This window comes from Macrotis lagotis, chromosome 1, assembly GCF_037893015.1.
Source record: "Macrotis lagotis isolate mMagLag1 chromosome 1, bilby.v1.9.chrom.fasta, whole genome shotgun sequence".
NCBI lineage: Eukaryota > Metazoa > Chordata > Mammalia > Peramelemorphia > Peramelidae > Macrotis > Macrotis lagotis.
In genome coordinates, this window is record NC_133658.1 from 600,024,363 (window position 1) to 600,044,571 (window position 20,209).

The 20,209-nt window shown below is 34.7% G+C and overlaps 1 protein-coding gene across 1 annotated transcript in view; it reads left to right on the forward strand.

Moving 5' to 3' along the window:
- The window catches only part of MAP3K2 (mitogen-activated protein kinase kinase kinase 2), a 109,741-nt gene that overhangs the window by 42,021 nt on the left and 47,511 nt on the right, over positions 1 to 20,209 (forward strand). Inside the window, exons 3-5 of the mRNA XM_074214935.1 lie at positions 10,475 to 10,593; positions 12,256 to 12,296; positions 13,985 to 14,084. Of these exons, the coding sequence (XP_074071036.1) occupies positions 10,475 to 10,593; positions 12,256 to 12,296; positions 13,985 to 14,084 (260 nt within the window). The remainder of the gene's footprint in view (positions 1 to 10,474; positions 10,594 to 12,255; positions 12,297 to 13,984; positions 14,085 to 20,209) is intronic.

Genomic DNA, 20,209 nt, shown 5'->3' on the forward strand with positions numbered 1-20,209 from the left:
GATGCACAGGAAATTCACTCATAACTTAAATTTTAAGAAGATGTAATGAAAAGGAAAGCAAGATCAAGTAACAGAGACTGAAAAAAAAATATGGCATGATTTTATAGGAATCAGAAATCTCAGAATGAACTATAATTTAAAAAGCTAGATATAGACCAAAAATTTTAATGAAGGCTATGGAGCTGTGTTGAAGAAAAGAAAAACATTAGAAAAAGCACAGGATCATAGCCTGAGATGGATGAGACAATTATAACAGATAATAGAAGGTAAAACTACTTAATTCATACTTTGCTTTTTTTCCTCTTTTTTAAGTAGCATGGACCTTGAGCTAGAAAGAACAGAAAAAGTTGCCAAATTTGGGAACTGATAGTCAAGGTTAAAGAGAGAGAGAGAGAGAGAGAGAGAGAGAGAGAGAGAGAGAGAGTAGGACCTTAAATTCCTTTGACGAGTTCAAATCAACTAAGACGAACTGACTCCACAAGTAATGAAATAATTGGTGGATGATTAAATTATTTACAATATTTTAAAGATTAGAGAGAAGGGAGAGGTACTGCAAGACTAGGTAAAGCTAAACAGTGTTTCAGCTGTAAAAAATAAAAAAGAGAATGGAATGTACAGACTGAAGAATGGTTATCTTAGTCCCTAATTTTTTTAAAAAAATTTTTTATTTATTTAAGGAAATGGGATTAAGTGACTTGCCCAAGGTCACACAGCTAGGCAATTAAGTATCTGAGGTCAGATTTGAACTCAGGTCCTCCTGACTCCAGGGTAGTTAGTTACTCTATCCACTGCACCACGTAACACCCCACCACCACCTCTTATGCCTAGCAATTAAAGAGATGGTTAGTGAATATCTAGAAAAGGAAATGATTTTCACAAAGTCAGTTGTGACTTCAACAAGAAAAGGTCATATCATACTAAACTTAATCCATTTTTTATCAAGATTATTAAACAGGTTAATCAGGAAGACAATAAAGATATAGTTTGCCTGGATCTTAGCAAAATATTTAACACCTTTTTTTATTGACAAGATACAAAAGATGTGTGCATGACCCATATCAGATTTATTACTGTCTTGGAGAGCGTGGAGGAGAAAGAGGAATGGAGAAAATTTTTGGACCTAAAATTCTTACAAAAATGAATGTTGAAAACTCTTTGCATGAATTGAAAAAAAATACTATTAAGTACAAAAAAAAAGATGTGTGCTAGATCTGTGTACAATTGTAGATTCAGAATTGTTAGCTCCTAATGGTTGGACAATTATCTTGGGAAGAAGTCTCCTGTACTGTGCCCCAGGGATCTGTGCTTTGAACAGTATTATCATTGACTAGGTTAAGGCCATGGGAAGTATATTTATCAGATTTATAGACATTATAAAGCTGGTACAGATAGCAAATGGTGAGTAATAAAATTCAGAAAGATCTTGATGGACTAGAATATTAACTGAATCTGACAATAATATATTTATCCCTATAAATTTTTAAATTTTTTCTATATATTTGGATTTAAAAAAATTAGCTTTACAAATAACAAAAGGTAGGATATAATTAGACAACAATAGTTCTTCTGAAAAAGATCTGGAGACTTGTAAGCTCATTATGAGTCATTATTTGTATAACCATGGTAGCCCCCAAAATCAAATGCTTTCTTTCTTAGACTACATTAAGAGATAGAGTCCAGAACCAAGGACGTTTAGACCTTGCCCTGGTCAAGTCATATCTTTGATAACTAGTTTTTGGTTCTGGTCACCACAATTTAAGCACGCTACCTTGTAACTCAATCTAGTTCCAATTTTAGAATTGAACAAACGTAAGGTGCAGAGAGAGAGTGAAAGACTTGCCAGAGGTTATAGAGGTTTTACAAGAGGTTACACAGATTTTTCCAACTAGGAAATACTTTCTAAATATAATCGACTAATCATTAAGCATTTTTATTTTTCAAATTTTTTAGTGAACTTTTATTTTTATAGTATGTAGGTACTATTCTAGACCTTGGGAATATGAAGTAAAAGATGAAACAGCCCCTACTCCAAGGAACTTTACATTAGGGAAAACATTTAAATATATACAAAATAAAAATCAAGAGGACACTAGCATTTGGGAAAGATCGGGAAAGGCTTCATATAGAAGCAATTAATCTGAGTCTTGATAAGTAAAAGGAGACACTGTACAGTCATGAGAACCTAGAAAAAAAAAGAGAATATCCTGGAAGAGAGGGTGATTAGCAATATTAAATGCCACAGAGTGGTCCTCAAGTCAGTGAGCATTTATTGAATGCCAATGCTAACAATAAAACAAACAAAAAACCCAATTCCTACCTTTAGAGTATTCATAATATAATGAAGGGAACAACAGCAGAATACTATACAGATTTGATATACAAAGGAATAATTAGAAACTCTCAGAAGGAAGGTACTAACATTAAGGAGGGACCAAGGAATGCTTCTTTTCTTGAAGGTTGGCCCCATGATGGTGGCAATGTCAGAAATGAGGAGATGTTGCATCTACAGGACTTGGCAATGGATTGGAGGGGAAGAGAAGAGGAGAGAGAGAGTGAAGAGTTAGGTCTTATACCTAGATTGTGAACCTAGGAGACTGGGAGGATGTCAGGATTCTTGACAACAGTCAGTTAGGAAGAGAGAAAAGCTTGGGGGAGACAGTTAATGAATTCATTTTGGGACATGTTAAGTTTATGATGTCTATCTATGGGACATTCACTATGAGAAGTTAGCAAGGTTTGAACTGATAAATAAGTAGATTTGAGAATTATCACAGAGATAATAATTGAATTTGTGTGAGATCACCAAGTGAAATAGTTTAACTGGAGAAGAGAAGGCAGAACTTTAGGAGATACCCATACTTAGCAAATTGCTTATGAATAAAGATCCGACAAAGCACTGGTAGAGAAGATGCAGTCTGATGGATCAGAGAACTAGGAGAGAGTGTCACCAAACTTAAGGAGAAGAGAATACCAAAGAGCAAATGGTGACTGCCAGTGCCAGAGACTGCAGAGAGAGGACCATTGAATTGGTAATGTTGGAGAGAGCCATCTTAGCAGAGCACCCTATCCTTCTATGATCAAATATAAAAATCTCTGTTGAGTATTCAGATCCCTTCATAAGTGCCCCCCCCCATCTTTATGGGGGGGAATATCTTTTATACTACCTCCCATTTTCTCCCACAATGTCTTTTCAATCCACTGGCTTCCTTGCTGTTCCTTGAATAGGACAATTTATCTCCTGATAGGACTGACTGTCTCCTATTACTGAAGGGCTTTCCCTCCTCATCTCTATCTTCTGACTTCCCTAAGCTTCCCTTCAAGTCTCAGTTAAAATTCCTTCTGCAGAAAGCCTTTCCCATTCATCCTTTTGTTGACTATTTCCTTTTTATTCTTTATACAGCTTGTTTTCATGTTGTCTCCCTGTTAGCTTGTCAGTTCCTTGAGGTCAGGAAACTATCTTTTGCCTTTCTTTGTGACCCTAGCTTAATGCAGGGCTTAGCCCATAGTAGGCACTTAATAAATATGTATTGACTGACTGATTTTCATCTCTAAAATTCTATATTAATACAGGTTGCTCTTTTACATGATAAATGTGTTGTTACAAAACAGAGCTTTCTACATCATGACAGGCAGAGACAAACAGAGAATAAGAATGAATTTGAGAGTTTGGTACTTGAGTCCAAAAGGTGTTCAAGTTCTAGCTAAAATTCTTTCCAACTATGATCTTGTTTGCCATTGAAATTTTCTGGATTTCTTCATATGTAAAATGGGGATAGTTATTGTGAGGGAAGCATTTTTTAAAGTAATATATAGGGCCGCTAGGTGGCACAGGGGTGGCTAGGTGGTACAGTGGATAGAGCACCAGCCCTGGAGTCAGGAGTACCTGAGTTCAAATCCGGCCTCAGACAATAATTACCTAGCTGTGTGGCCTTGGGCAAGCCACTTGCCCATTTGCCTTGCAAAAACCTTAAAATAAAATTAATATATAAATGTAAAGAGTAATGGATTTTGCCTTGTGAAGCTGAGTACAGAAAGGAAAGCTTCAAGAGGGGAAATGCCATTTGAATTATGCTTTAAAGGATGTCAGTCTTTTGGTAGGTATGGTGCATATTTGAGAAATCAAGTGCGTCAGTTTGTAGTGTGGAGAATCTGAAGGGAACAAATTTCAAATGAAGTTAGAATGATAGGATGGCACTAGATTGTAGGGGACCTTAATTACCAGGAAGTAATTTGAATTTGAGATTTTTAAGCAAGTGACTTCATCAAATCAATACACGAGAGATTGCTGATGAAAGTATCCAGGATGAATTGGAGGGAAGAAGATTTCATAATGAATGGAACTGTCCACAAATGGAATGGGCTACCTCATAAATGAATTACCTGTCACTGGAGATCTTCACGCATCACCTGAAAGACAACTTGTGGTGATATAGAGGAGCTTTAAATTTCAGGTTGAATTGAGTAATATTATCTGAGGTTCTTTCTAACTTAAATTCTCTACCTCATAATCCTTATTTCTGTCCCCCATTCAATCCAATTGTCTGAAATGTACGAGACACTCATGCATTTAAGATAAAAGAAATTTTTTGAACAATTCCTCTTTATAAGGATCTTCCGTTATACTGGAGCAACATAACATATAACATAACATATAAACAAGTAGATATATGCCAAGGAAGATATACGAGAAGGAAGAAAGTACCAACAAAAAGAAGAATCAGAAACATTTTCCAAGAGGAGATGGCACAAACAAAGCTTTGAAGGAAGATAATAATTCTAAGAGATAGATGTTAAGATGGAATAGGGAGGGGAATAAAGAGGGAATATGTACTGACAACCTGGACAAATACAAAGAAACTAAAGCTCAAATGCCAATATTGGTAGGGAGGTTTGCAGATAATTTGCAGAAGGGAGAGACTGGAAGCTTGGAATCTATTTATGCTGTTGTGGTAATCCAAGGGAGAAGTGATAAAGACCTGAACTGAGGTCATGTAAGTGCAGAGAATTGGATTCATGTGAGCTTTTTTGTCTCTGAGAGATGAAAAATAGGAAATGACTGAGTGATTAAAAGTATTAAAGTATTAAAAGTATTAAAAGGGAGTCGTGAATTATCTCCCTTTTTTTGCACCGAAGATATCTGCTTTCTTAGAACTACGTATCTAAATTTTCCCTTTCACCAAACCTTCAAGTTAGGTGTATTTCTAATAAACTTGAAAAATTAATAATTGGTAAAATATTTAAGAGCAGCTAGGTGGTGCAATGGCTAGAGCACTGGCCCTGGAATCAGAAAGAGCTAACTTCAGAGCTAACCTTAGACGTTAGCTGTGTGACACTGGGCAAGTCACTTAACCCTGTTTGCTTCAATTTTCTCATCTATAAAATGTAAAATGAACTGGAGAAGTAGCAAATCTTTCCAGTATCTTTGCCAGGAATACCTCAGAATGGAGTCATGAAGTGTCTGACACATAAGAAACAACTAAACAACAACAAAGATTATTAAATAAAGGAAACCTTTATTAAACTTTAAGTTTTGAGCAAGATTTTTTTTAAGGTGGAGCCTTCCTGTATTCTTAGTTCAGAATATAAATGTAATCTGTCTTCCACATGACAGTGCTTTTAAATATTTGAATATAGCTCCCAAGTCAACTTCTCTAGGCTAAACATCCCTAACTCTTTTAATTGCTTTTCATACAGAATGATTCAGTTCTTGTCACCATCCTCCTTGTCCTCCTGTGCTTCTATCAGTCAGTTAATACTGAAATATAGTGCTCAGAACTCTAGATAATATTGCTAATATTTTCAAATAATACAGAATAGTAATAGAACCCTTGCCTCCCATGTTTCCTATTATTGTCATGAATACCATCATTCTAGTTACCTGCTTTGAAACTTTGGTGTTATCCTCTTAATTTTCATCCCATAGTTAATAAACTTGTTATTTACCAAATCTTACTGATTCAGTATCCACAATATGTGCAGTACTCTACTACTGGACTACTTGGCCTCAAATTTATCATCCATTCATCTGCCTGAGTGATTTCTTAAAGCTCTGGTCCACTCATGGCACCCCCTGCACTTACTCCTTAAACTCCAATGACCCTTATTACCTCTTGGACCAAATACAAAACCTTCTGTTTTGTGTGTTCAAAGTCCTTCATAAGGTAAGCATCCCCTTCTGCCACCCACCTTTTCACCTTACTCCCTACTGCTTACTTTATGATCTAGTGACACTGACCTCTATGCTGTTCTTTTTTTTAAATTTTTTTTTTATTTAAGGCAGTGGAGTTAAGTGACTTGCCCAAGGCCACACAGCTAGGTATGATTATAAATGTCTGAGACCAGATTTGAATTCAGGTCCTCCTGACTCCAGGGCCTCTGCTCTATCCACTGTGCCACCTAGCTGCCCCCTAGCTTTCTGTTTTTTAAACTAGATGCTCAGACTCTTACTTCCAGGCATTTTTTTCTGACTGTCCATCATGCTTGGAATATCCTTTCTTATCTCCATTTATAGGCTTCCCTGGTTTTCTTCAAATCTCATCTTCCCAACCCCTCTTAATTCTGGTGTCTCTTTTAAAATTATTTGCTCTTTTTTGTGAATATAGTTGAACTGGACATGTACGCTTGTCTCCACCATTATATTATGAGATCCTTGAGTCCTTTTATGCAAAGGCTATCTTTTGCCTCTAATTGTTTCTCCAGTGCTGAGTACAGTAAGTGGTGTGTGTGTGTGTGTGTGTGTGTGTGTGTGTGTGTGTGTGTGTGTGTGTGTGTATAGACTGATTGACAATGTCTCTCAAATAAAGTATCTTCCTCTTCCCTCATGTAAGTATCACCCTACTCCAGGTTCTCATCACCTCTGCTGTAACAGCTTCCTAAATGGCTTCTCTGCCTCAAATTTCCCCACTTTAACCAATTTTCTATATAGCTATCAAAGTGATTTTCCTGAAGCTGATCATGCCATCCTCCTGATCATTAAACTCCAATACCTCTTTTGTCTTTAGAATAAAATATAAAGACCTCTAATTTTAAAGCTTTTCACAGCAATTACTACTTTTCTAATATTCTTAATACTTAACTGCCCCTCTTGCAACTATGCCACACTAGCCTACTTGCTTGTTTCTCTGGAATTTATTCCTTTTTCTCTGCCTCATTAAATTTATGATTTCCTTCAAGACTTAAGTGCCTTTTTTTTTTAAAGTTTTTTGCAAGGCAATGGGGTTAAGTGGCTTGCCCAAGGCCACACGGCTAGGTAATTATTAAGTGTCTGAGACCAGATTTGAACTCAGGTACTCCTGACTCCAAGGCCAGTGCTCTATCCACTGTACCACCTAGCCACCCCTTAAGTGCTTTTTGATGAAGCCTTTCTTAAACAACCCCTCCAGTCTCTAAGCTTCTCTAAGCTACCCTGTATTCATTTTATATATATATGTTCTGTATCTATTCATAAATGTGCAAATTGTCTCCCCTGTTAGAATGTAAAACAGACATTCACTTTTATCTTTGTAGTCTTAACATATTGCTTCACACATAGTAAGTGCTTAATAAGCTCTTAAATGATTAATAATGATAACTACCAAATTTTATTAATTCAGCCTTCTATCCTACTGGTTTTTTTGGTAGCCACAGTAGACCTGAATCACTGAATTTTTAGCCCACTTAAATTCTTAAGTCATAGGAGCCATTGTCAGATTAAATTATTTTGTCTTGTATTTTTGTATTTTGTTCAAAACTCAGGTATAACCAGTCTTAGCAACCACAGTCTCATTGATTTTGTGGTCCACCAAAACTTTTAGAATTTTTTTTTTTAACCCAGGTGTAGGACTTTTCATTTGTCCCTCTTACATTTCATCTTTAGTATATTGTGTTTACCCAACAGAGATTTTTTAGGATACTGATATGATCATTCTGTGTTATTATCTATCCCTCCCATCTCCTTGTTCTCTGCAGATGCATTTTATCTGTATCTGGTTCAGACTTGTTGATAAAAATATTTTAAAAGGTCATGACCAGTGAAAGTTTGATAACTATCTGTTCTTTGAGTAAGTCACTCAGTCAACCCAGATTTGCCTAATTAATACTGTCTTCCAGTGTACATTCCTCTACCTTATCCTTTATTGTGATGTTAACTAATGGATAATGCTCATTTTTAGTGATTACTGCTCAAAAGCCAATTTTTAATGATTTTAATGACCCATTCTAGAATTTTGCATAGGACCAGTGACAACCTACACTAGTTTATAATTTCTAGAACCTACCTTTAAAAATATTTTTTAAAAATGAGACATTTGCTTTGCCTGAGATCTGCTATTGGTTATGCTTTTTCAAAGATTATTAATAGTTTTGCAACACTTTCTTTCACTTAGGTGAAATGTAATTTGATTTGATCAGGAAACTGCAGTTTGTTTAGAACAATACTATGCTTCATTAACCTCTTTTATCTTGGGCTTCAATTTCCTTTTAGTCAGATTTATTGTACACTTTTCAGTCTGAAGAGAATTTCCATAGCAGAGAGGATAGAAACAACAAAAAATTAACAAGGAAAGGCTACCTGAGAAAATAAATAGGGATGATTATATTCAAAAGTGAAATTTTATGATACTATGTAAAAAAAAGCCACAAAATATGACAAAAGTCAATAAAGACATCATCAAACCTGAGTCCTTTTATAGCTATTATTAATCTTTTTCATTTAGTCATTTTCAGTTTTATTAGTTCACTTCAGGGAGCTTTCCATTCTTGGCCAGTTACATTTCCTTTTAGAGAACCCAGTTATGGAATCGCAGCTTTGAATTCCGCTTTTAAAAATCTAGGGCAAAGCTATTGCCATTCTTGGTATCACCTCTTTAGATGATGCAGTCAGTTTTTCTCAATATTCCTATTATTTGTACATTACCAACCGGGCACCCCCTTGTTTGTTAGAGCTTTAACTAGAGTTGTAGCTTATTTTATCTCTCAGAAATTAAGAGGAAACAAATGACCATAAGGGATATTGAAAAGTTTTTAAATGCTCTATTTAGTTCATAGGATCATAGGTTTTTAGAACTAAAAGAAATCTCAAATATCATCAATGTCTAGTCCAACACCTTCATTTTATATTTGAAGAGATTGAAGCCCACAGAGGACAAGTGACTTGCCCAAAGTTTACAGAAATATCAGCAGAGCTAGGATTTAAAACTAGTCTCTCTGACTTCAGACCCAAGACTCAGTGATCTCCTTTGATTTCAGATAGATGACATGCTATGTTATATAGCTACAGGAACAACCACAGTGCCTTTTCCAACTCTGGTGAAAAATTCCAGCCTAGACCTTTGGGCCATTCCCAGCCTTTTCATCTCTCTGTAGTTTTTATTGAACAATTATGAACTACTTGGAGAATGGGGGAGGACACATGGAAGCAACACTGATGGTTGCCATCTACTTTCCTATATTTCTTCAAATAGCCTGGTTTAATAGATTAAGTGATATATATATATGGAAAACCTGAGTTTGATTGTCACATCAGGCTCTTGAGAAATTGTGTGATGACAAATCATTTAATCTCAAATTCAATTTTGACATCTGTAAAATGGGCATAGCAATTTTTATTATATTAAATTCACAACCTTGTTGTGAAGCTCAAATGAGAAAACATAAGTTGTAAACTTTTTAAAGCCCTTTAAAGAAAGTGAGCTGTGGGGTGGCTAGGTGGCGCAGTGGATAAAGCACCAGCCCTGGAGTCAGGAGTACCTGGGTTCAAATCCAGTCTCAGACACTTAATAATTACCTAACTGTGTGGCCTTGGGCAAGCCACTGAACCCCATTTGCCTTGCAAAAAAAAAAACTAAAAAAAAGTGAGCTGCTGCATCCTACTTTGCATCCTTTTGGTCTGCAGATGCCAACTATAAAATCTGTACTAAATTCTTCAGTGACAGGATCACATTAAATAATATGTCATCTGGTAAAAGCCCAAATATGCATTGCTCTCTTGAGAAGACCTAGAATTATAGAATCATTTCAACTAAGCCATACTGAAATACCATTGTTGTGGTATATGTTAGTTATGAATTTTCCATTAACCTATCAGAAAGCAGACAGTCTATTCACAACCTATCGCTACTTTTACACAGTACTTTTTTATCTTTACCCAAATGTTAATTTTATCTTCTAATTTCTCTTTTGAATTATTAGGTACATTTTCTGCTACTATTCTTTCCTTGTCATATTCTCATATCCTGAGACCCACCATATAATTTTATTTTAATATTATCTTGCCTATAAGATAGTTTTGTGTGTGAATCCCAAGAATAATACTTTAACAAAGTTTATATAACTATATTTTGAGTTTGTTGTTAATTATCATAATTTTGTTACACTATGTAGTTCATTAGCAGCCTATTCAGAGGGTCTGTAATGTATTTTTCAAATTTCTGTATTTTTGTTTAGTCTTAATGTATGTTGAAATGATAGTTTCTGCATGTGATATTTTTAAAAACAGATGATCAGCAAGCCTTGGATTCAATAATGCAAGATCTGGCTGTCCTCCATAAGGCCAGTCGACCATCATTATCCTTACAGGAAACCAGAAAACCAAAATCTTCATCACCCAAAAAACAGGTATTTGCTTCATAATTTCATAAAACAAAAAATGTTGCTATGTAAATTGTCTTATTGTCCTTTAGGGGTGGCTAAGTGGTGCAATATATATAGAGTACTGGCCCAGAAGTCAGGTGGACCTACGTTCAAATCTGATCCCTGACTCTTACTAGCTATGTGACCATAGACAAATCAATTAACCCTGATTGCCTCACATCGAGGGCTATCTCCAGTAATCCTGATTCATATCTGGCCACTGGACACAGATAGTTCTGGAGGAGAAAGTGAGATTGGTTAGCTTAGTATATTCCTTCCTCAAATTCATATAAATGTCTTGGCGTCACCTCCCTGATAAATCATGGTTTTCTTCATGAATGAAGAACAAACATTATCATCATCTTCATCATCCTCCTTCCCCTTTAAAAAAGTATTTTGATTTTGTTTGGGTTGGTGTTTTTGTTGTTTTGGTTTGGGGGGGTTGGAGAGAGGGAGTGTTTTGTTTATTGTTTTAGAGTTTGTAATTTTTGGTTTTGTTCTTTGGAGATTGGAATTTCTGTCTTATCCAACTTGAAAGTATAGGAGACTTTCACAGGCATGATGACAGTACTGGTCAGCAACAAAAGTTTTAATTTACTCCATTTTTCTGACTGGACCTGTTTTGTCCCTTCTTAAGGCAGCTTGGTGGCTCCCCACTTGCCTTATTAATACAAATGATGTTTATCCTTTGTTCTCAAAGGGGAGGCCATGACAACAGGGAGGTAATGCCATGATAAGCAAATGAATTGTATTTGAGTGAGGGGGTGCTGTGCAAAGTCACCAGCCTCTCTTTCTCCTCTGGAGCTTTCTGGGTCAGGTGGCTAGGATAACTGGAAATGGCCCTGTATGTGAGGCAATCAGGGTTAAGTGACCTGCCCAAGATCACACAGCTGATAAGTATTTTAAGTGTCTGAGATCAGATTTGAACTTAAGGACTCCTGACTCTGTAGCTGATGTTCTATCCACTTCACCTCCTAACTAATCCAAAAATCTGTGAAGCTCTATCTCTGCTGTCTCAGAACTCCTGAACTCAAGCAATCCAATTGCCTCAGGGTTCCTATCATCAGGGAATCCAGGGTTGCACTATCACACGTAGCCCTTGCAGTAGTTTTAAAGGACATATGTAGAATCTAGTGTCTGGATATTTAATTCCAGTTCATTTAAATTAGGCTCAAGTATCTACTGATTTAAAGTCAAAATTTTTCTATTGATAATAATACTTAGAAATTTTCCTTATATTTACTTCCTAATTAGAAAGCAGGAAAGAATATTGATATTTTATTTTTAATTTAGTGTCTTGAGTTTTATTTAATATGAAATTTTCTGTAAAGCCTAAATGTACTATAAGGAAAGTATTTTTTATAATAATAATTTTTTCAAATCATTCAAAAAATTACTTTGTTTCAGCTGATTTATTTCTTGAAAATTATGCTTTACAAACTTTAGAGGTATAATTGTACAGTATCTAACACAAAAAAGAAAGAAGAAATATAAAGTATTTTAATGTTCTAAAACTAATGATGTGTTATGTTATAGATGTTAATTTTTATCTAAAGAAAAATTAGAACTTAATCAAAGATCATAGCTGATTTCTATCTATCTCTTAATGATTTTCATTTACGTCTACAATTTGTCTTTTCATTATAGAATGATGTTCGAGTCAAATTTGAACATCGGGGTGAAAAAAGGTAAAGTAGAATAAAGATAAACCCTTTTAATGAGGTTGTTTTTCTCATTAGTTTGAATGTATCTTTTAGATACCTTGCTGAAGCTATCAATGATTTTTTTATTGTTTAGTTATCAATTGTGTTTGATTCTTCATGCACATTTGCTATTTTCTTGGCAAAGAGACTAAAGTGGATTTTAATATAGTCTCATTGAATAAAGTTGAAAAAGCATTAATTACTCTTTGATAACTTGTAGATAAAATGTAGAACAGACATTTAAAACCCAGTCTCTTGAAAGTTAAGCTCCAAATGATGTGTCTCTATAAAGAAGTATGTTCGTGTATTAATTGTCCTCTAATTTGATTACTATGTTATTTTTATTTCAGATTGTCAAAAAATGTTGGTAGATTCCACCAAGTTAGACAATAACTTTAAAACAATTCTTATTTTGTATGTTCAATTCTTTTGTTGTTCTAAATAAAAATAAACAACACTTAGTATCTTATCTTTTATATGGACTTTTCCATGACAGTATTTGAAGACTATTGATCATTCAGTAACTTGAGGTAGTTAAATACTAAATAGATATTTGAAAGCTCATATGTACATAGCTTGCAAAGAGAGAATTATTTTCTATCTGATCAAAATCTCTTTGGTCATAAAGGTTCTTTAAATTGAGTTATTAAAACGATCTATATGAAACTTTTTTTGAAAAAAAGCCAATAACTTTTACTAGTGTTTTTCTTTGGGTTATAGATCTGACATTTCAAAGGTGAACAAAATACCCGTGCAAATAGAATATTAGAATTTTGAAACTGAGAGTTTCTTTTATTCTTACTGGGGGGGGGGATCTTTCTTTTTTTATTGCTGTTTGCTAAACAAAGTAAGAAATTATACTGTTAATTTTCTAAAATTAAATTCAAAATATTAATGTTGAGTTTATCCTTCAGATTTGTTTCATATATTGTATAATTCAAGAGTTGTGAGTGAAAAATATGTTAATTCAATCCAATTGATTTAAATAGTATCTTTTAAATAATCAGTTGGCATATTGAAGTGTATTGAAAACATTTTGAGGTCTTTTTTAAGGGTATTCAAACTAATAAAATTGATTTGAAATGTATTTTTATATGCACAAAAAAACTTTACTGAAAATCACCATTACCCCTGCTGAGTGAAAATTCTGTCACTATATTTCCATAGTTTTTTAATCTTTACATTACTTTTTTAATGCCCACCTATCATTTTGTATGGTCATCAGACTAGAAAATATTGAAAACAAAATATATTTTAATTGAGAAAATGTGAAAAACTACACTAATTTGAACTGCCAATTTGTTTATGTCAGTTGAATGTTTTCATATATATTCTCTGAATTTTATGTCTGTTTAATCATTTTTGGGGGTAGGGTGGGAGATGGCACTCACATCCAGTGTGAAAACTACCTTCACTAATTGTATTGTCAATGATTCATCTGCCTAAGCTACCTGAGCACCAAAATTTCCCTATGGCCATATCATATATCTGCTCAACTAAGATGTATCAGAGGCAAGACTCTTGACCTCAGGTCTTCCTGTTTTTGAGGTCAGCTCTATGCAGCTTTTACTGTCTTTTAATCAGTACACAATCTTTATTGCAAGATTAAATCTGAAGATCTGTAGATTGGGCTATAAGATCAACAAAAACCTCAACCATTTGTTTCTTTACAGAATCCTTCAATTTCCCAGACCACTTAGATTAGAAGAGCTGAGTTCTAAAGCCAAAATTGCTTTTGGACAGTCTATGGATCTTCATTATACCAATAATGAGGTAACCTAAAGAACTCCTGTTTTCTATATTTAATACCTGTGGTAAGCAGTTATAAATGTTGAATAAATAATTGAATAATTTTATACTCTTTTAATCTGGATGAGTGTTTCAGGCAGGACTTCTTAGTATTCAAAAAGGATAGTGTGTGCTAGAGGAAGTAAACAAAATTAAATTTTGTACATTTTATCTGTCTATATTTTAGTTTGTTTATGTTTCTGATTTGTCAAAAAAATTGTCAAAGTCTCCATTGAAAATTATATAATAATAATTTACAGAAAGACAATGAATTTTTTATTATATTTATTATTTATTTGTTAGCAATATTTATTAGCAATTTTCCCTTTCTTTTGTCACACAAGCCCTCCAACCTTTCCATATGAAGTTTTTGTTCAGCTTCAATAATAATAATAATAATAATAATAATAATAATATATTAGTCAGTGGAATTTATATACATAGCTATATTTGTCTCTAACTCACAACTGAAGCTTTCCTATCTTATTCTTAGCATAGGACTAGATGTTGTTTGATTACTTGTCCAGTTCCTCAATTTCAACTCTGGATAATCAGAGGAAGAAGTCAGTCAATAAACATCTTTAAGTGCCCACTGTTTAGCAAACTTTGAAATGGGTGGGTGGGTGGGAATACAGAGGAAGATAAAAGACTATCCCAGTTCTAAAGCAACTCCTTGTCAAAAGATGAAAGAAACATGCAAACACAACTTTGAATAAACAAGACATATACAGGATAAATAGGAAATGATCAACAGAAGATAGCCATTATAATTAAGGGGCATTATAAAAGACTTCCTATATTTAACTGAAACTTGAAGGAGTCCAAGAAACAGAGTTGAGGGAGAATTTTCCAAGAATAGTAGGTAACATGAAAATGTCTAAAGTTAGGGAAATGGAGTTTCTTGTACAAAGCATAACAAGGAGACTGATGATACTGAATTGCAGAGTAGATAGGAGACCATAAAGTACAGTAAGACTAGAAAGGTTAAAAAGTAGAGTGAGGCAGGATATAAAGGACTTAGAATATCAAATAGAAAATTTAATATTTCTTCTTGGAAATGGTAAGAGTTGACACTTGGATTTTCTTGAGTAAGGGGATTATATGGTCAGACCTACACTTTGGAGAGGTGAGAGAGAGGCAGGGAGACCAACCAGCAGGTTATTGTAATAGTCCAGGATGAGTTAATGAAGTTGGTAGCAATTTCAGAGAAAAGAAGGGTCATGTGCAAGATGTTACTAAGGTACAAATCTACTAGACTTGACCACAGATTGAATAGGGGAAATGAGAATAAGGAGTTGAGGATTACACATAGGTTATGAGCCTGTGTGACTTGGAGGATATTGGGTGCCCTCAACAGTAATGGAGAATCGGAATAGGGAAGAGTTTAGGGAGCAAAGTACAATAATAAGTTGTTTTTGGACATGTTGAGTTGAAGATGTCTATGGGTCATTCATTCCATTCAAGATATTGGAAAGTTTGAGACATAAATCTGAAGCTTTGGACTCATAAGTAACTTTGAATACAAAGAGGATAATTGAGTCCATGAAAGCTAATGAAATTTCCAAATAGTGTAGGAGAAATAAAGTGGATCCAGGACTGTCTTAGAATATGCACATTTAATTAACAAAAGATTACTTCTTATCCTATACGATTCTTTTCATTGTCTTTCTCCAAATCTTCCATAGTAGAGATTTTTCCATAGTACTCATATTTCATGTCCACCAGTACTGCACCAAAGTTGTACACTTGATGTTTTTCATTCTTGCTACATGACCAACCAAGTTCTTTTTCCAGACTAAGATATCTTTTGATATTTTTTGTACCATTTCTGAATAAAAAAGTCACCTTTGGTAATCTGCAGCCTAATTACATCAATTCATTCTTCTTTTCATGTGTGTGTTGGTTTCATATCTCCAGTTCTTCTGAAATTGTCATTTTCATGTTTAACAGTCATATACTATTAGAATGATATTGTTGTGAAAGATGGGATTTTTGAGGGGAAATAATCAGGGATCCTTAAAACAGTTGTGCCATCTTCCCAATGTTGTCCATTATGGAGATCTCTCTCTCTCTTTCTCTCTCTCTCTCTCTCTCTCTCTCAGTGTTCAGTAAATATTATAGGATCTTTTATTCTTTATTCTCAAGTCATTTATATGACTCTCAGACTCAAGATGTGGTCTATTGTAGAAGATTATCTCCTAAAGCATACTTATTTTCTTTTCATATTTTCATCAAGAATATACTTGATACATGCACAGGTAAGGATTACAAAGATTTTATAAGGATAAGAAAGTGGGGATTGATAGTTATTAAACGTTGTCTTAGGTGCCTCATTTGAGATAATGATATTGTCTGGGTTTTTTTCCTATGAGAAAGTTCTCCTTTGAGATATGTTAAAAATTAATTTTTTGTCAAATTATTCTCTCTAGCATAGATTTTATCTATATATATATCTCTGATTAGCTTCAGCCACACTATTCAAACATGACTTGAAAACCTGAAATTTTTTTTCTTTCACCATTAAAAAACCTTCTGGGAAACATTTTTATGTTAAGCTATGTGCAACAGAAAGCAATAATGAAAGTATTGTTAGTCAGAGATATTAAGATATATTATGATATACATATATGATCTGTTCACTCTGGATCTATCTTAAGTATTAGAAATATAATATACAAACTTCTATGTCTCTCACATAAAAAAAGGTGAATTGAGATTATTTCCTTTTACCACATTAAGATGAATCTTACTCCTATGCAATAACAATGTTTGTCTTTCATTCTCAAAGAAGATCATGACATCAGGGAGGTGATATCATGACTAGCACTTTAATTGAATTTTGAGTATTTGGGGGGAGTCACCAAGTCTCACTTTCTCCTCCAGAGCCATTTGGGTCCAGTGGCCAGATATGAATCAGGACAACTGGAGATGGCCCTGCATATAAAGCAATCAGGGTTAAGAGACTTGCCCAGAGCCATAAAGCTAGTTAATATCAAGTTTCTGAGGTCACATTCAAACTCCTGTCCTTCTGACTCCAAGACCAGTACTCTGTCCATTCCACCACCTAACCCAATCAGCTGTGGTACTTTAAAGCTTTTAAGTACTTTACTCATGTCAGCTATGGGAAATTTTATCAAATATTATCATATTCATTTTATAAATAATGAACTGAGACTGAGAAATAAAGTAATTTGACCAAGGCCCCATGGTTAGAAAGGGCCTAAGGCAGGATTCAAACCCAGACTTCTAATAAGTTCAGCACTTAACTTTTACTTTACTATACTACACTTTACTGTCTATTATAGAGCTCACACTTATACAACTTAAAATTCATATTTTAAATAAATTTGAACATGAATTTTTAAATGTTTCCTTTTGAATCTTGGTATTATCTATCAGTGGAAGGAAATCATCATGGAAGGAAATAAGATTGTGTTATGATTTTGATTTTTAACTGCTTATAATCTATCCATTTTATAGTTCCTTATATATTTTTGCTAGAGATTGATATCAGGTTCATCAATCTTTGGTTTCTAGAATCTATATATCTCAAGATTCTTCCACTACCATAAAGACCAGGACATTTTCTGCCAATTGTCTCTGATCTTTTTTGTTCCATTTTGTCCAATTTTGTTTCAGTTTGTTCCAATTTTTCCAGCTCCTCCTTGGTGAAGGAAATAGAAATAACAATATTCTAGTTTTATCATTGATTGGTTCTGCTTTTTCTCTTTCAATATGTGTTTTTTCCAGACTGAGGGCCTATTTTTTTTTTTTTTTTTTTTAGGTTTTTGCAAGGCAAATGTGGTTAAGTGGCTTGCCCAAGGCCACACAGCTAGGTAATTGTTAAGTGTCTGAGACCAGATTTGAACCCAGGTACTCCTGACTCCAAGGACAGTGCTTTATCCACTATGCCACCTAGCTGCCCCCCATTCTTTCTTTATTCTTGTCTAGCCTTTTTTTTTATAACAATTTTTATAAGACTTCGCTTTTTCTGGGTTTTAGCTTTCCTGGTACAATTCTTTCAGGTTTCTTATGTTACATAAATTGTAATCAGAAGCTGGTAAGTAATTTAGTTCCAGCAGTTGGAGGTTTTTAGCTTACTTACTTGTTGATTAGAACAGTGTGATACTAAGATTATTTATGTGTTTCATTTTTAGTATCATAGAAGCAGTGCTATAAAAGTTTCTAGAATTTATCTAGTCCAACCCCAGTTTTCATTTCACATTTGAGTAAACTGAGGTCTAAAGCAGTTAAATTATTTGCCCGATGTCACACAAATAGGTAGTGGCAAAGCTAGAATTCAAACTAAGGTCATTTGATTAAATCCAATGAACCACCTAATGCCTAATTTCTCCCAGCTACTAGTGTCCTCCTCAGTAAACACCTTGCATTTATTTATTTATTTTATATTATTGAAATAATTTTGCTATAAGAGTAAACATAACCCCCCCCCCCAAGAAGATGAGAAACTTCAAAATTAGTGAGAGAGAGAAAAAAATGTACTTTAGTTTTTGTTCAGATTCCAATGGCTCTGTCTCTAGGGTGAGTTGCCTTCTTTATCATAAGTCCACCAGAGAAGTTGCTTCAATATTTTTTCCATAGTTGCTATTACTAGCTGTATTTCCCTCCACTCTATTCTTCCCCACTCTCATTTATTGTATTTTCTCTCTCCTTTCATCGTGTCCCTGTCCAAAATCGTGTTGTATCTGAATACCCTCTTCCACAATCTTCCCTCTCTTCTATCACTTATTCCCCCCCCTTCCTTCTCCCCCCATTCCCCTTTATCCCATCCCTTCTCATTTTTCTCTAGGGTAAGATAGATTTCTATATTCTATTAAGTGTGAGTGTTATTTCCTCTCTGAGCCATTTCTGATGAGAATGAAGGCTCACTCATTCCCCCTTGCCTTCCCCCCCCATTCTACTCCACTGAAAAAGTTTTTCTTGACTCCTATGTGAAATATCTTAGCTCCTTCTTCCTCTACTTCTCTTCCACCCAGTACTTCCCTTTATCACCCATTGACTCCATCTTTTTACTATATTATGCCATTATATTCCGCTCCTTCCTGTGTCCTGTCTATATATGCTCCTTCTAACAGCTCTTATAAATGAGAAAGTTCATATGAGTTATCTTCTTCCCATGCAGGAACACAAACAATTCAATATCATCAAGTTCCTCATAGCTAGGGCTTCTCTTCCACCCCCTCTATGGTTCACCAGAGTCCTGTACTTGAAGATCAAACTTTCTATTTAGCTCTGGTTATTTCTTTTTTTCTTTTTTCTTTTTTTTTTGCAAGGCAAATGGGGTTAAGTGGCTTGCCCAAGGCCACACAGCTAGGTAATTATTAAGTGTCTGAGACCGGATTAGAACCCAGGTACTCCTGACTCCAGGGCCAGTACTTTATCCACTACACCACCTAGCTGCCCCAAGCTCTGGTTATTTAAATAGGAAAGTTTGAAAGTCCATCTTTTCCCTTAAAGAGAATGTTCAGTTTTGCTGGGTAGTTGATTCTTGGTTGTAAACCAAGATCTTTTGCCTTTCAGAATATCATATTGCAAGCCCTACGAGCCCTTGATGTAAATGCTGTCAGATCTTGTGTAGTCCTGACTATGGAGCCACAGTAGATGAATTATTTGTTTCTGGCAGCTTTTAGTATTTTCTCTTTGACTTGGAAATTTTGGAATTTGAACTATAATATTCCTGGAAGTTTTTCTTTTAGGATCTCTTTCAAGAGGTAATCAATGAATTCCCTCAATTTCTGCTTCTAGGATCTCAGGGCAATTTGGCTGTATTATTTCTTTTTCTTTTTTTTTTCTTTTTCTTTTTCAAGGCAATGGGGTTAAGTGGCTTGCCCAAGGCCACACAGCTAGGTAATTATTAAGTGTCTGAGACCGGATTAGAACCCAGGTACTCCTGACTCCAGGGCCAGTACTTTATCCACTACACCACCTAGCTGCCCCAAGCTCTGGTTATTTAAATAGGAAAGTTTGAAAGTCCATCTTTTCCCTTAAAGAGAATGTTCAGTTTTGCTGGGTAGTTGATTCTTGGTTGTAAACCAAGATCTTTTGCCTTTCAGAATATCATATTGCAAGCCCTACGAGCCCTTGTTGTA